The sequence below is a fragment of the Centrocercus urophasianus genome, unplaced genomic scaffold, assembly GCF_019232065.1.
Source record: "Centrocercus urophasianus isolate 14NV4802_14NV808 unplaced genomic scaffold, USGS_Curo_1.0 seq_558, whole genome shotgun sequence".
NCBI lineage: Eukaryota > Metazoa > Chordata > Aves > Galliformes > Phasianidae > Centrocercus > Centrocercus urophasianus.
The window spans coordinates 43,022-58,980 of NW_024885153.1; the positions used below are offsets into that span (position 1 = coordinate 43,022).

The 15,959-nt window shown below is 63.4% G+C and overlaps 3 protein-coding genes across 3 annotated transcripts in view; 2 read left to right on the top strand and 1 right to left on the bottom strand.

Annotated features, from left to right (window-relative positions):
* UIMC1 (ubiquitin interaction motif containing 1) overlaps positions 1-2,721 on the top strand; it is a 33,181-nt gene extending 30,460 nt beyond the window's left edge. The window contains 4 exon segments of the mRNA XM_042835912.1: positions 679-799; positions 2,036-2,099; positions 2,416-2,543; positions 2,545-2,721. Of these exon segments, the coding sequence (XP_042691846.1) occupies positions 679-799; positions 2,036-2,099; positions 2,416-2,543; positions 2,545-2,616 (385 nt within the window). The 3' untranslated portion in view covers positions 2,617-2,721.
* Positions 2,722-2,743: 22 nt separating this feature from the next.
* On the top strand, positions 2,744-7,985 carry LOC122169614 (hexokinase-3-like). Its single transcript, XM_042835911.1, is given in 21 exon segments — positions 2,744-2,836; positions 2,839-3,170; positions 3,294-3,473; positions 3,563-3,617; positions 3,682-3,844; positions 4,077-4,225; positions 4,300-4,419; positions 4,500-4,595; positions 4,672-4,771; positions 4,844-5,027; positions 5,148-5,303; positions 5,384-5,617; positions 5,689-5,993; positions 6,070-6,209; positions 6,329-6,448; positions 6,537-6,632; positions 6,764-6,863; positions 6,971-7,154; positions 7,233-7,388; positions 7,505-7,738; positions 7,822-7,985. Coding segments are annotated over 21 exon segments (3,345 nt in total). The 3' UTR covers positions 7,970-7,985.
* Positions 7,986-8,315: 330 nt separating this feature from the next.
* Positions 8,316-13,420, bottom strand: UNC5A (unc-5 netrin receptor A). Its single transcript, XM_042835915.1, has 16 exons — positions 13,384-13,420; positions 12,343-12,564; positions 12,078-12,221; positions 11,885-11,988; positions 11,632-11,812; positions 11,382-11,549; positions 11,119-11,283; positions 10,857-11,045; positions 10,161-10,454; positions 10,011-10,098; positions 9,684-9,852; positions 9,367-9,600; positions 9,147-9,296; positions 8,911-9,075; positions 8,663-8,841; positions 8,316-8,530 (listed from the first exon to the last, which is right to left on the bottom strand). The coding sequence occupies exons 1-16, from the start codon at positions 13,418-13,420 to the stop codon at positions 8,365-8,367; spliced, it is 2,655 nt and encodes an 884-aa protein (XP_042691849.1). The 3' UTR covers positions 8,316-8,364.
* Positions 13,421-15,959: the final 2,539 nt, after the last annotated feature.

Here is a 15,959-nt window from a genome sequence, read left to right on the forward strand (position 1 = left end):
TTTCTGCATGGCATGGTCCCCTCTTGAGAGCTGGTGTGGCAGTGCTTGTAGCTGTGTAAATCCAAGCCTGACCTCCATCTCCTTTCACCCAGGCTGATTTTCTCCCTAGGCACACTCGGTTTTCCTGAGCCTGGGCATCTTCTGCACAAATGAGGGGGTTTGAGGAGCACGATGCAAGAGAGAGGGCACCTGTGCCAACCTGCAGCAGGAGTGTGTGCTATGGCATGTTGGAAAATGGAGACAGTGCAGAGAAGGACTTGATTTACTAGTCAGACAAGTTCATCCAGCCCTGGTAACACGTCTCTCTGATTTAACACACTCGGTTTGCTTTTCAGGCAGAATTTACCTCCCTTTTGCAAAGCCCTCGCACTTCATTTCTGTGGATTTTGACAGGGTGCTTTATGTCTGGGGAGAAATCAGCAGTGTTGGAGATAGTTAGATGAGCAGATTTGATTACCGTCCCGCTGCTGCAGCAGCAGGATGCAGAGGAGCAGGCAGGGAAAACCGATAATCACTCAGCCTTTGTGATTGGTGCCGGCCTGACCCCACTGAGCCAGCCCCGATCTGGTGACACATCTTTCAGTGGCGCGGTCCAGAGGAGGAAAGTCACTGCTGGTGGCTGGGAGCCCAGCGCAGGGTGAATCCTAATGCGGTGCTCTGTCCTTTCCTGCCTGGCAGGTGTGAGAAGTGCTACCTCTGTAAGTCACTGGTGCCACTGCTGCAATATCAGAGGCACGTGGACAGCTGCCTCCAGGCTGCTAGGCAAGCTCAGGGAACCAGGAGGCTGCGAAGCACCAAGGTGAGGGGCAACCCTGCAGACTGTCTCCTTTGCTTTGCACTGGGTTTGGGGCCGGGTTGCCAGCAGGAGCCGTGTCCCTGTTCCCAGGGGTGAGCTAATCCAGCGGAGCTGCCAGCAAGCTCTCCAGCAGGCAGCCAGCCAGCCAGCCCCGCTGCCAGCAGCCACGGTCCTGCAGCCTTCCTCAGCTGAATAGAGACACCGTGGAGGGCAGTGTCAGAGTGACGGGCGTATCTGTCCGTGATCCCCTTCCATGGGGAAGGCTTTGGAGACAAAGTGGGAAGAGCCACTCGGTGTCTGGAGCATCTCAGGAGAGCTGCAGGGAGGCGTGCTGGGGGTGGAGCAGGAGCCCTGCAGGCAGCAGCTGGCATGCGGTCCCTCACCAGGTGTTGGTCCCCACTGTGCTCGGCTCCTGCTCGTGGCAGCCCCTAGGGAGGGTCCTTGCAGCCTTCCCACTGGTTCCTGCCGGCAAATCCCTCACACAGCAGCTTTGCCTGCACTCAGAAATGTGATTCTCAGCATGAAGATGCAACATGATGTCTTAGTTTCGTATAATCCCTTAAATCCATCACAGGCCTCAGCCCTTTGGGGATTCGGATGCAAATGATGAGATTTCTGGTTGATGATTTTGGCTGGGATACAGCCAAGCACTGTGTGGCTCTGAGAACTGTTGTGGCATGGCTGCCCGTGCATGTGACTGGCTCTGGGAGCTGTTTGACTCCATCCCTGTGCCCCGTGGCCACCTGGAGTGTGGGGCTGCTGCCCGTGGCCACTGGGGATGGTGCCAGTTCCAGAGGCCCTTGGAGACGGCTTGGCAAGGCTCTGGGTCCCCTGTGACTCTGCCCTGTGCTGAGGTGGGAGTTCAGTGGGAAACAGGTCACACTATGGGAGAGCTTCCTGGTGGCAGCACCGGGCTTGCAGGTTCCTGCCACAGCCCATTCTGGTGTGCTCAGCAGCTCCAGCCCAGCAGCGAGGATGTCAGTGCCCTCTGGGGCAGGGAGCAGTCAGGAGAGGGGACTTCGCTGGGCCAGCAGGGCTGAAGTGCCCTTAGGAGCGCTTAGGAGTGCCCTTCTGTGCACTGCTCATCTGGCTGTGGCTCTGCTCTTTTACAGGGCTCTGCTTTGTTAACCAGCACCTGCCTTATTGCAGGGCTGCCCCGTGGTCTGTGCTGCATGGGCACTCAGAGTGGATGGGCCCCTCACAGCAGTGCTGTGACAGTGTTCTCTTCTCCCTTGACAGGTTGTGGCAAGGCACAAGAGGGGACTCCTCAGCGTGCTGGAGCTCTCGGAGAGCAAGTCTGCAGGTGGGAATCTGCTTGCTGTGCCTGCCAGCTGGCTCAGGGCTGCACAACATCCCTTCTCCTCTCTCTCTCTCTTTGTGGGTGGGTGGCTCTGAGGTCTGGGATGCTCCTGAAGCATCCTTTGGGGGCTGAGGCTCTGTTCCACATCCCCGCAGGACGCGTGGCAGTACCCAGAGTGCTCACGGGGCTCCCCAGAGCGCCTGCTTTTGGGAAGGTCGTGGAGATTCACGATCCTTGAGCTCCCTTCCAACCCTGGCCGTTCTGTGATTCTCTGAAGGTAGCAATGCTGCCCCAAGGCTGATCGACGCTCCCATTGCAGGTGCCGACACGGGGACCCACATCCCTGGAATAGACGACCAGCGGAACCCCAGCGCGCTGCCACACGGCGCCGAGGATGAGGAGAAGGCCGAGCACAGCGCGTGCTCCCTGCTGCCCCCCGCTCCTGACGTCCCCCCCCCCGGGCAGCCCGCCGCCCGCCCCCCCCGCCCGTGCCGGCCGCCGCAGGAAGCGCAAGTTCTGAGCTCGGCCCTCCTCCCCTCTTTTCTACGTTTTGTACGACCGGCGCAGGAGCGCCGGGGAGGAGGGACTGCGTGTTTTATAGGTGCCGGTGCCGCCGCGCTCTCTGGTCAAGAAATGGAAATATATTTATGTATGTTTTTATGAAACTGCGGCGAGAGACGGAGGAGCGGTGCCGTTTTTCTCCGAGGAACGGGGAGGGACGGGAGGGGGTCGGGGGAACCGCCGGCTGCCGGCCCGCAGCTCGCCCCGCGCGCCCCGCGTCCCCGCCGTCTCCGTTCCGCTCGCGGGGCGCTGGGCCCGCATTGGCCGGGGGCGGTGCGGGCCGCCCAATGGCGTGCGGGGGGGGGCCTCGAGCGCTGCATCTGTTGCCGAGGCAACGGCCAGCGGCGTTAGCAACCGCCCTCCCCCCATCCCGCTCCATCGACGCCGCCGGACCCCCGCCATGCCCGGCCCCCGAGACCGCGGTGCCCCCGCCCGCAGTTTCAGCGCCTTTCCGTGGCGGGGTGTGGGCCCCGAGCGGAGAGGCCGGCTGCCCCCCATGCCCGTCCTGAATCGGTGAGGGGCCGTGGGGTGGGCGGCGGGGAGCGAGCGGGGTCCCTCCTTTGTGCCCCTCCCCCCCTCCCGCCACGGTCTGAACGCCCCCTCCCCGGGGACGGACCACCCTCCGGCCTCTTGCAGGTGCGTGGGCACGGTGATGTGGGAGCTGCACCCTTCGGCGCTCGGCCCCAACGACGGCCCCTTCGCCATCGTGGGGCACAGCTGTGCCCTCTACCCCCGGCTGCCGGGTCGGGACAGCGACCGCGGGACACCGCAAAGCCTCAGTGCTGTGGACGCGTGCAGCTGGGATGCGGAGGGGAGGTGGGGAGGCACAAGCCGGGGTGGGGACCCCCAGCCCCGGTGCGGGGTCTCAGTCGGGGCTCAGCGCTGCCGTTGCTCCCTCTGTGCAGGCCCCCGGGGAGCATCCAGCTGGGAGTTCAGGACAGGGGCCCCTCCTGCACGCCGGTAAGCTCCGTCCGTGCCTCGTGTGCACGGTGAGGTGTCCGCAGCCCTAACGAGCCGCCCCCAGGTGCAGCGGGCGCTGCTGGCTCTCACCCCGACGCTGGAGAAGCTGCAGGAGGTGAAGGGCCGCGTGCTGGAGGCCCTGGAGCAGGGGCTGAGCCAGCGGAGCGGGGCACGTTCTACCATGCGGATGCTGCCCACCTTCATCTGCTCCACACCCGATGGCACCGGTGAGACGGCTCTGTCGGATGCGGTGCCAGGGGCGGGTGTGGGATCCTCGTGCTGCTCACGGGGCCAGGAGCTGCCCTGTGAGGCTGGGAGCCCTTCCCTCGGGCCCTGCGGTGGTTCCTGCTGGGAACCGCCGCCCCACCACGGGCGGGTGTCACGGGGATGGCGCAGGGAGCGGCTGTGGTGCTGGGAGCCGCGGTCTGCCTGATCCTGCCTATCTGTGCTCCTCTGTAGAGAGCGGCGACGTGCTGGTGGCAGAGCTGTGCCAGAGCCATGTCCGCACCCTCTGGGTTACTCTTACGGGCGACGGAAACCAGAGCCCACAGCTGATGTACCACGTCTTTGAGATGCCGAAGGACATCCCGCGGGGCTCCGGGGAGGCGGTACAGGAGGCAGGCACTGCGCTGGGGGCTCTTGGGTAGGAGAGCAGCTGCCCACTCGTGCCGTGCCTTCACAGCTCTTTGACTTCATCGCGCAATGCGTGAAGAGTTTCCTGGAGGAAATTGGCAACCCCCAGCACCGCCTGCCCCTGGGCTTCATCTTTCCGTTCAGCTGCAGGCAGATGGGACTGGACAAGGTGAGGCTGGCCCTGTGCTGCAACCACATCTGCTCCCCGCTGTGCTGGGGGACGATGCCTCATCCACGTGCTCTCTGCAGGCAGAACTCATCTCCTGGTCCAAGGGCTTCCAATGCACCGACGTGGAGGGGAAGGATGTGGTGCAGTTGCTGCAGGCGGCCATCAGCAAGCAGGAGGTGGGCGCTGGGTGGGGGTCCCGGCTGGGTGGGCTGCCCCACACAGAGGAGCTGATGGTGCCACACTCCTGGACAGCTCTGCCACGTGGATGTTGTGGCCCTGCTGAACGACACGGTGGGCACCATGATGACGTGCAGCACACGGGAGAAACCTTGTGAGATCGCCTTGGTTGTGGGTGAGCAGCGGGGCTGTGGGCTGTGATGGGACTGGGGGCTGTGGTGATGCTCAGCCCTCCTCGATCCTGCAGATTCGGGCACCAACTGCTGCTTCATGGCTGAGTCACACCTCTTGGAGATGGCAGAGGTGACCAGCGGGCGGATGTGTGTCAACAGTGAGTGGGGCTGCCTGGGGGACGACGGCGCACTGGACGATGTGCTGACCCCCTATGATCACCGTGTGGACCGGGAGTCCTCCAACCCTGGGGAGAGGAGGTGTGCCGCTAGAAAAGGGTCCTGGGGCTCCCCATGGGCACATTGTGCCCTGCCACTGTGCTGCTCCCAAAGGGCTGAGAGCTGTGCCGAGGGAGGGGGATGACTCCGTGCCGCACACAGGTTTGAGAAGCTGGTGGGCAGCCTGTATCTGGGGGAGATTGTGCGGCACGCCATGCTCATGCTGGCCTCCGAGCAAGCACTCTTCATCGGGAGAAACACCTCCATCCTGGCCACCAAAGCTGTGCTGACAACCCAGCAGGTCCTGGAGATCATGGAGTGAGTGCCCGGAGCCACGGGTGGGTGCCTGCTCCCCAAGCAATCAGCTCCACGAGCCAGCACACTTCTGTCCTTTGCAGCAACGAGGATGGCATGGCCAAGGCTCAGGGCATACTGGAGGCTCTGGGGCTGCAGCCCAGCGAGCGGGACTGCTGTCGGGTGCAGCAGCTGTGCCGGGCGGCGGTGAGCCGTGCTGCTGCGCTCAGTGCCACGGGGCTGGCGGCTGTGCTCAGCCACATGTGCCGCAGCCGGCAGCTGGAGCGGCTGGTGGTCAACGTCGGGGTGGATGGCGGGCTGTACCACACCAGCACCAGGTGAGGGGACATCGGGCTCCTGGCCACAAGGTGCCTCATGCCTGGTCTCACCGGCCTCTTCCTGCCTGTAGGTTTGGAGAGATCCTGCGCAGTGTGGTGGGGCTGCTGGCCCCCGAGTGCGCGGCCAACGTCATGCCCTCGGCCGATGTCAGCGGGCTGGGGGGGGCCATGGTGACGGCGGTGGCTCTGCGCACGGTGGCACAGCGGAACAAGGTGGAGCGGCTGCTGGCCCCGCTGCGACTGAGCCGTGCCGACCTGCAGCGCGTGCAGGCACTGATGAGACAGGAGATGGAGCGCGGGTTGGACCGGGAGAGAAACGCTGAGTCCTCCCTCCGCATGCTGCCCACCTATGTGTGCCACACACCTGACGGCACCGGTGAGGGATGGGGTACAGTAGGGAAAGACCCTGCTGGGGATTCTGTGGTCCTACTTCCCCTGTACGCTCCTCACAGAGAGAGGAAAATTCCTGGCGCTGGACCTGGGAGGGACCAATTTCCGTGTGCTGGTGGTGCACGTGGCAGAGGACAAGATCGACATCACCAATGAAATCTACGTCATCCCCACAGCTGTCATGCAGGGCACCGGCGAGGCGGTGGGGCAGCACGCAGGGACAGGGCGAGGGATGGGAGCTACCTCTGTGCCACCAGACATGGGGTGGGAGAGATCCCCCACCCTGTATCCCCCCACTCTGACTGCAGTCTCTCCCCACAGCTCTTCAACCACATCATGGATTGCATCATGGACTTCCAGATGAAGCAGGAGCTGATGGGTCAGGTCCTGCCGCTTGGCTTCACCTTCTCCTTCCCCTGCCAGCAGCTGGGCCTGGACAAGGTGAGGGGGCAGCTCCAGCCTTGGGGTGTGGGGAGGGTGCTGGGGTGGGATGCTGCCCACAGGGGCTGCCCTGCTCATCTCCCTGCAGGCTGTGCTGCTGAACTGGACCAAAGGCTTCAGTGCCTCTGGCTGCGTAGGGCAGGATGTGGTTCAGATGCTGCGGGAAGCTGCACAGCGCAAACAGGTGGGAAAGAGCTGGGGGATCTGTCCCCTGAGCCCGGTGGTGCCACCATGGTGGTGGGGTGGTGTCCCCGCTGGTGACACCAGACAGCCGTCAGTGCTGCTGAGCCACATGTCCCCATCTCCTGTTTGCAGCACACGGCGCTGAAGGTGGTGGCTGTGGTGAATGACACTGTGGGGACCATGATGGCCTGTGGCTACCATGACCCCAAATGTGAAATTGGCCTCATTGTCGGTGAGGAACACCTCTGCCCCCCCTGGGGTTCCCCACAGTTCACCCCATACCGTGTGGCCGTGGGTACCTGGCTGGGTCTGGTGAGAGACACTGGTGCTGGATTGCAGGGACAGGGACCAACGCCTGCTACATGGAAGAGAGGGCGAAGGTGGGCACCATGGATGGGGATGAGGGTCGCATGTGCATCAACATGGAGTGGGGCGCTTTTGGGGACAACGGCTGCCTGGATGACTTCTTCACCAGCTTTGACCGTCTGGTGGATGAGAAAAGCATCAATGCGGGCAAGCAGAAGTGGGTGATGGCTGTGGGGTGGGCAGCGTGCTACGGGGTGCTGGGGGCACCGAGGCAGCAGGGCTGTGCCCGGGGCAGGTTTGAGAAGCTCATCAGCGGCATGTACCTGGGTGAGATCGTACGGCAGATCCTGCTGGCACTGGTGGAGGAGCGGGTCCTGTTCTGCGGCAAGTCGTCCCACAAGCTGCAGAACAGGGACATCTTCCAGACCAAGTTCCTTTCCACCATTGAGACGTAAGTGCCGCAATCCCACGTGTTCCCGTAGCCCAGGTCTCCGGGCAGCACCCCAAGAGGGGACGCCGCCTGGGGACGGTGACAGCGCTGCTCACAGAAGCCCTGGGTGGGGGCAGCCCCGGGTTGGCCCTAGTGCAGGTGCAGGGCATCCTGAGCAACCTGGAGCTGGACGCCAGCTATGAGGACAGTGTGCTGGTGCGGGAGGTGTGCCAGACCGTGTCTCTGCGCGCCGCGCACCTCTGTGCTGCGGGGATGGCCGCCGTGGTGGAGAAGATGCGGGAAAGCCGCGGCCTGGAGCAGTTCACCGTCACCGTGGGGGTGGATGGCACTTTGTACAAGATGCACCCACAGTGAGCGCGCTCACCGGGTACCCGTGCCCTATGGGGGGGGTGGAGCCGTCCCCGTGGCACTCAGCTGCTGTCATTCCCCACAGCTTCTCCCGGAACCTCCAGCAGATGCTGCAGGAACTCGCGCCCCGCTGCAACGTCACCTTCCTGCAGTCAGAGGATGGCTCGGGGAAAGGGGCCGCGCTGGTGGCGGCGGTGGCATGTCGAGGGGCCGAGCCCTCCTCCCCACAATAAAACGCTTAGCTCTGCACCTGTGAGTTCCCAGCATGGGTGTTACGGGACTGGGGCATGGCACGGAGCCCCGCGTAGCAATATATATCGAATTTATTTACATTCATGTCCGCCAGACCCCCCCGCCCTGCGGCACCGCTATGTACATAAGGCCAAGTGTAAATACTTGAATGCACTTGATACAGAATTAAAAAAACGGTCTTTACACAACACGGCACGGGGCCCGGGGCCACCCAGCCCCAAGCGCAGACAGCACGACGGCACCGCACGCACCACGCACACACGGCACCCCGCCCGGCCACCCAGCGCCATGGGGGCACAGGCCAGGGGCTGTGGGGCAGCAGTGGGGCCCAAGGGGCCGGCCAGGGCCCCCACCCTGCCCCACAGAGCCCAGGAACTCAGCACTCGGCTTCGGAAACGGCAAAGAGGGCACTGTCCTGCTTGCCCACCTCGGCCACAGCGGCGGCCAGCTGTGAGAGGTTGCCGTTGGGGAAGTGTCGGGCCTCCCACAGGTTGAGGATCATGGCCGTGGGGCTGGGCTTGGAGGCGTAGAAGCTGACATGGCTGTGGGGAAGAGGGATGGCATTGGGGTGCGGGGATGGGGATGGCCCCGCCGTCAGCTCCATCCCGTTCTCATGGGTATCAGAGTGCAGGATGAGGGCAGATGTCCCTTCCCCATCTCTGAACCCATCCCACCTGTCAAGGTTGAGTTTCTGGGCCAGCGTCCTCCAGTCGGCCCCACGGGCGCACGGCGTGTCCAGGCTGCTGATGATCTTCTGGCGGATGAGGAAGGGGATCTTGAAGGCACTGGGACCCACCAGGGCCGGGGAGCCCACCTCACTGTCAGGGACCAGCCAGTCCGAAAACCTCGTGTCCTGTAAGGGAAGTGCCATAGAATGAGTGCAGCCCAGGCGTGCTGGGGGTTCCCCTTGCCACGCACTCACCTTGGCGATGTTGCAGTTGATGGTGAAGCTCTGCCCATCGCCCTCCACCTGCCAGATCCAGATCTTGCAGGCCAGCTCGCAGGTGCTGGGGCTGAGGCGCTCCAGGGTGAAGGTGCAGTGCAGGTAGGGCTGCAGCCCGCTCCAGATGTGGTAGAAAGGGATTTCCTGCAGCAGGACACGGCTGGCGGTCACAGCTCTGGGTACTGCAGCAAGCCCCCTTGTTGCGTTCTCCTTACCTGGTAACTGGCAAGCAGCTTGCTCTTCCAGAGGGAGCTGGGCATGTCGTGGATGGAGAGCCGCAGGTTGTGGTAGCTGTCCTTGAAATGCAGTACACGGGGGGTCCCGATCAGCTGCCCTCCCATCTGCTTCTCCAGCTGCATCACCTCCTGCATGCACAGACAGTGTGGGGCAGGGCCCGGGGGGGGGAGGCAGACACCCCCCATCACAGCCCAATACCTTCAGCGCATCCTGCGTGTCGCTGAGGCAGTAGACACGGATGTTGTACTCAAGCGAGGGGCAGGCGGTGGGCGCAAAGAGGACCAGCTTGAGGCGCTTGGAGGCCGCCATGCTGAGCGACTCGCCCACCAGCGCGAAGCGGCCCAGCTGCTCGGTGAAGATGTAGCACGCCTGTGCCTCCAGCTGGCAGTAGTACAGCTCGGTGCGTGGCTCGGCGCCCAGCTGCAGCACGTCCTGCGGCACCGAGACGTGCGATGAGAGCACGGAGACCCCCTCGATCCCCCCTGGCAGGGACCCCCGCCCTGGTGGCTGCTCACCTCCCACGTCCCCTCGCACGACTGCTTCTTCAGCCGCAGGCTCCAGTGCTCAGCGCCCGCCTCCACGCAGTGCCCCATGGCCAGGATGGCGGGACGGGTGAGCAGCACGCCGGGGGGGCCGCAGCTGACGATAGGGCTCAGCAGCGTCTGGCAGCCAGCAAGGGGCAGCCTGGCGGAGGGACATAGGGTTGGGATGGGTTTGGTGTGGTGCACAGCCCTACAGTCTCACCAGCTCCCTGGAAGCCCAGGGAAGAGCACAGGGCTGGTTTGGGCTCAGCACAGTGGGCAGCCCCGTAACCCCAATCGCTTGGCAGACTCAGCACCTACCTCACCTCCTCGTGCTTGTGCAGCGTGAGGTACACCTCGTAGATCTTCCCTCGGGGGATGGCGTCGGGAGGGATCAGCAAGCTGACACCTGTGGGATGGGGATGCTGAGCCCGTTCCTGGAGCCCAGCGGCCCCCCAGTGCCTTCCGTACCTGTGTTGGGGATCATGAGCCGCCCCCCCAGGAAGTTGAAGGTGCCATAGGCCATGTTGGTGGTGCCGCGGGGCAGCGAGCGGAAATAGCTCTGGGTGGAGAGCCGGGCCATGAAGTCAGCTCCCTCGGCAGCAGGTGAGCTGTGGTGCAGCGTGTGCCGCCCGGCGCCCAGCGGGCTCAGCAGGTGTCCATTGGGGAGCTGGAGCTTGGCAGGGCCATCCTGGCGTGGGCACAGTGAGCCCTGGTAGGTCATGGTGGTAGTGCTGAGGTCGGGCTGGATGGTGAGCAGGTTGTCTGTGGCACAGAGCAGGGCTGTGGGGCTGGGTGCCATTGTGTGGGACATGGGCGCCTCTGAGGGTCCACCTGGGTGGGACCCTATAGGGCACAGAGCCCTGCATCCAGGGTCCTTTGGGATGCAAAGCACTGACTCTATAACACAGCGCCCAGAGGGCACTCGGTCACTTCCCAGAGACTATAAGGTACAGAGTGCATTCCCACAGCTCTGGGGACACAAAGCACTGACCCTTTAATTACAGTTCCCATGGGGGACTCCCAGGGGCCACATGGAGAGCACAGCTCCTACCCAGGGTCTAGAGGTCTGTGACACACTGAAACCCCATCCAGGGCCCAGAGAACCCCCGGGGACTGGAGGACACAGTGTCCCAACAGCAGCTTGAGCACATAGCCCTGACTCACCAGCCTTGCTGGGCTTGATGCTGACGGGCTGGAAGCCAGTGGTGAGGATGGAGGAGTCTGCCACGTCGGCGTCCAGGCCGCCCTTCTTGCGGCAGTACACCAGCACGCCCACCAGCAGCAGCAGCACCAGGCACACGGCCACGGCAATCAGCCCCACGTACAGCGCCAGGTCCTCGGCACCCGGGGTGGCTGTGTGAAGCAGAGCATCAGCACTCCACGAGCACATTGAGGGCCCCACTTATGCCCTTCCCATGGCACTCACTGGGGCTGCACAGCTCGGAGGTGCAGTTGTGGGTCTCCAGCTCCGGGCCGTGGCACTCCTGACCTCCATTGCGGGGTGCAGGCTCAGAGCACTCGCGGCTCCGCCAGTGTGTGCACTCGGCCCCACACACCGACCACTTGCTCCACTCCGACCAGTCTCCATCCACTGCGGGCACAACGGGCATCAGCCCCTGCCACCATCCCCTGTGCCCCTTCCCTGTGCCAGGGCTGAGATGGATGCGCCCATGGCAGGCACAGCGGTACCTGGGCAGAGGGTGGTGCAGGCGCTTTTCTGCACATTTTGCCCCTCACAGAAAGCTCCCCCATTGAGGGGCGTGGGGTTGGTGCAAGTCCGGCTGCGCTTCTGCCAGCCCCTTCCGCAGCTGGTGCTGCAGCCCGACCACTGCGTCCACGTCGACCAGCCACCATTCACTGTGGGAAGAGGAACCTGTTGGCTGGGGGACACCGGGAGATGCCGTGGGAGCATGGTGAGGAAGGAGCAGTGGGGCCGTACCATAGACGGTGATGGCGGCGGAGGCGCTGCGTCGGCGTGCCACGATATTTTTGGCCACGCAGGTGTAGTTGGCAGTGTCGGCCAGGCGGGCTTGGCGCAGCACCAGGCTGTGCTCCGGCGTCACCAAGACGTTGGCGTCCAGCGCTGGGTCCACCAGCTCCTCATTGCGCAGCCACTCCACCTGTGGGGCACAGGGATGTCACCGGGCACAAAGGGGCAGGCAGAGACCCCTGGCGCATCACCATTGGCTCACCTCAGCAGGAGGGATGCCCTCGGGAGGGCGGCACGGCAGCACAACACCCTGCTCGATGGACACCTCCCTGGCTGTCGGCTCCTGTTCAAAGTTCTTGCGCAGATCTGGGGAGGTCAGAGGTGAGCAGGGAGGGGTTCCAGCACCCTGTGCCCTGTCTTCCACGAGGACCCACTGGGGCTGCCCCTGCACTTACAGGCGATGCGCACAAAGGCCTTCTGGCTCTTGGTGGTGCCGGAGGAGCTCCAAGCCACGCACTGGCACCAGTACTCCTCCAGACCAAAGAGCTTCTCCACTTGCTGGCGGGTGATCTCAATGCGCACCTCCATCACGGGCAGCCCTAGGATGGGATGGGGCACATCACCTGGGTCCCCACCCATCTGCAACCCAAGAGCGATGCCGGACGCTCCCCACACCCACAAGTGCTGCTGCTCCAGGGAAGTGGTGCCACCAGCACTCACCAGTGCTGCGGTCAGTGCTGCGCTGCGTGATGTGGTCACCCTGGTGCACCCACTCCCCATTGCACTTGAAGTAGATCTGTGTGGCGGGGGTGGCGCGGCAGGCCAGGCTCACTGCCTTGTTCTTCACAATGTAGACATCGTCAGGCTCCAGCAGGAAGTGGGGCAGCAAATCGGGGGACGCGCCCGACGCAGGGCTGGCCACCGTCACACTCTGCTGGGCGCCTATGGGGACACGGGGGATCAGCCACCTCCAGGGACACCAACGGCCCCATGTCCTGCAGCTGTCCCCCCCCGCCCTGCCACCAGTCCCCCCCCTCCACATCCGTCGGCGAAAGGAGCAGCACGGTGGCTGTGCCCACTGAACCCACACCGATCCCTCATGTCTGCACTTAGCGCTAATGAAAAGCAAATGGAGTGTGACCAATAAGGGACATCGCTCACTCCCCCAGGGCACAGCACACTGCCCGCTGCTCCCATCCCCCTGAACATCACCAGGGCCGCATCCTGCCCGCTGCATCCTACCCAGTGGGAGCCATGGGGTGCACACCCCACTCCTGTGCCACGAGGTACGGTGGCTTCCGGGAGCGGGCACATATATGGTACATGGGGACTGGTGGTGTCCCCAGTGTCCCAAGGGGGGGAGATGGCATCTCTGGTGGTGTCAGGCATCCCCTCAGCATACCTGGGGCTGTGGGAGCCACACACGAGGACACCACAGGGATGGTGACACTGGGGACAGGGCACGTGGCACGGCCTGGAGGTGCCCGTGTCCCCAACCCCACTCAGGCACCCGCTGCAGAGAGAGTTAATAAAACAGGGCCCTAAATAAGCATTTGATTAACAAACGATAAAATAGCGATTGTGTCACCGAATGAAGCTGTAATTGCTGCTGCTAATTGGCTGGTTAGGATTTAATAAGCAATTAAATGGGATGGAATGCGCAGTAATTAAGTGCTTTCGTTTGGCACCCGCCCGCTGCCCCCCATGCACCCACTGTGCCCCCACTCATCACATAGGGCACAGGGGCACCTGCCCACTCACACAGCGGGGACATGGGGGGCACTGGGGACACGGGCATCCCTCGGGTCCTGGCTGAGCCGTCGGGGGGGCGGTCAGCACACACTGCTCCCCCCGGACAGACAGGATCTCTCCATGGCAGGGAGCCGTGCTGAGCACTCCCAGCTGCCATGCCCACCGGGACGGGCAAGGTGCAGCAGCTCATTTACACGGGGAAGATGAACGGCCACCATAACGCGCCGGTTATTACCCCATCAGCACTTTTACAATGTCACTAGCAATTAATTTAATTAAAACCCCTGTCTGGGATAGACAGGCATTTCATATTTCACTGCTTTAATGACCCCCCCAGCCACAGCCTGGGGTTGGCCTGGGGGTCATGGTGCGGACGTGGGCTGCAGTCCCCCCCCGGCAGTGTGGCCACGTGTGCCAGCAGTGGCACAGGGCCCTGCGGTCCCCACATCTTTATCCCATGGGCACCCCTTACACCTCCCACCAATGCACCCCGGGGCTGTGCTGGGCAGAAGGGCTATCCAGTGCCAAATATGGATGAAATCACTGCTTTGCCTCCGCACAGCAATCAAGCTGCCGGGCTGCGGCTGGCATGACGGCAAATGGGTGAGCAGAGCTCTGGAGAGCTGCCTTTCATCACCCGCAGAATGGGGCCAGAGAGCTCTGAGGTGGGTGTTTGTCCATCTCAGCTGTGTGGAGGGATGTGGGAGCAGCATCCCAGGAGCCGCCCCAGCCACCCCCGCAACAGGGCGCCTGGTGGGCAGGGTGAGAGCAGGGGCAGCAAACTGCAGGGATGGGCACTGAGTGCAATGCAGCACATGGAGCTCCTGGGGGGGAAACGCCATCCTGTCACCGACACCAGCAGGGCAGTGCCACAGCACAGTGATGGCACCGAGGGGCTTCAGTGGGGCTGCAGCCATGAGGCAGGGCAGCCACGGTGTGGGTGCTGCATGCAGCACGTGCACCCCAACTTTCACAGGCACCCCAAGCAGCCCTGGCTCTTCCTGCACCTCGGGCACCCTGAGAACAGCCATCCCAAATACCTTCAGGGCACCCCATGCACCAGTGATGTCCCACACACTGTGAGCACCCCCATGTGCCACGAGCACCCTGAGCACCACACATGTCTCACAGACCCCGGGCAGCCCCCACTGCAGACACACCAAGCACCACAGACACCCCACGTGTGCGCAGGGCTCCCACACTGCGCGCTCGGCCTCGCGCTCACCTGCTGCTGCGTCACCATGGAAACAGGAGAGATGCTCATGTCACCTTGGCAAGCGGAGCCACCGAACTTTGGGGAGGATGGGGGACGGGAATGGGGGGCTCTGGGTCCCGCTCCCCTCCAGCACCCCCCCCTGCAGTGCAGGGAGCACGGCCCCGAGCAGCCGCCGTCTCAGCAGCAGAGCGGGTAATTGGGACGGCAGCTTGATAAATCATCGCCAGTAAACCTAGTACATTAGGCAGGGCTTTATTATCAATTATCCCCCACCCACGTGGGCTAACGAGCACACCGGCAGCCTAATGAAGGGGCGGCATGCCTGGGCCTGGACACGGGACCTCAGGGTTCTGCAGGGCCGGGTGCTCCCTGTGCCAACAGGGGGGATGTGAGCACCCCTTCACCCAGCACCCTGGCTGCCACCCTGCAAACACAGCCGCTGTGTGGGGACACGGGAAGGTCAGCGTGCTCTTGGCAAGGACGGGCTGCCCATGGGTGACTGCAGCAGTGCCACCAGCCCCATGACACCCCTGTCCCCAACACAAAGCTTCGTGCCATCCCCATACCCAACGCACACTTCCCCCCGTCCCCGCAGTGGGGTGGGGACCCGGCTGCCAGTCTTTGCCCCCTCCAGCTGTGCCCCCCCGGGGATCTCTCCACATCACTGTAGGCTCTGCAGCCGGCAAATTAAATCCCCAGCTGGAGCCCCATAAATCGCGCCCCGCGCCAGGCCTGGCACTCCATTAAAATGAAAGATATCCTCACACTTTGCAGGCGCCCAGCCTGCACCCCGGCAGCAGGTAATTAAAGCGATAATTGCCGCTGATTGCACCCGCCTAAACGAGGGGAAGGAGGGTGGCCGGGGGGCAGAGGACGCTGTGCTAAAGGGTGCCAGCATGGCTTGGCGATGGGGTCCCCTTGGGCAGGGGCTGAAGTGGCAGCGCCAATCCTGACCGGGAACAAAGCCAGTGGGGTCGGACGCCAACGCCGGGCAGGACTGTGCCCTACAGGTGCCAGCCAGCCCTGCAGCCACGTCCTGCAGCGCTGCAGGAGGGGATCACAGTGTGCCCAGCTCCTGGCAAGCGTGTGGCAGCGTCTGGGAGCTGATTAAGCGTGTGGTTGTTATGAATGAATTAGTCAGGCGGGTTTGCATGACAATGGAACTGCCTAATTACGGATTTTAGCTGATAACGCTCTCCCCATTACATGCAATTAGCATGTGCCAGTGTGGGCACAGCTCTGCAGGCTGCACCCTCGCACCGCCAACGCCGCCCAAAGTGTGCCCACGCCACAGGCACACTACAGCATCTCAACCGCTGCACTATGGCACCCGCTGAGCTCTGCTCCTGGGTGCCTCCCTGGCCCCAAT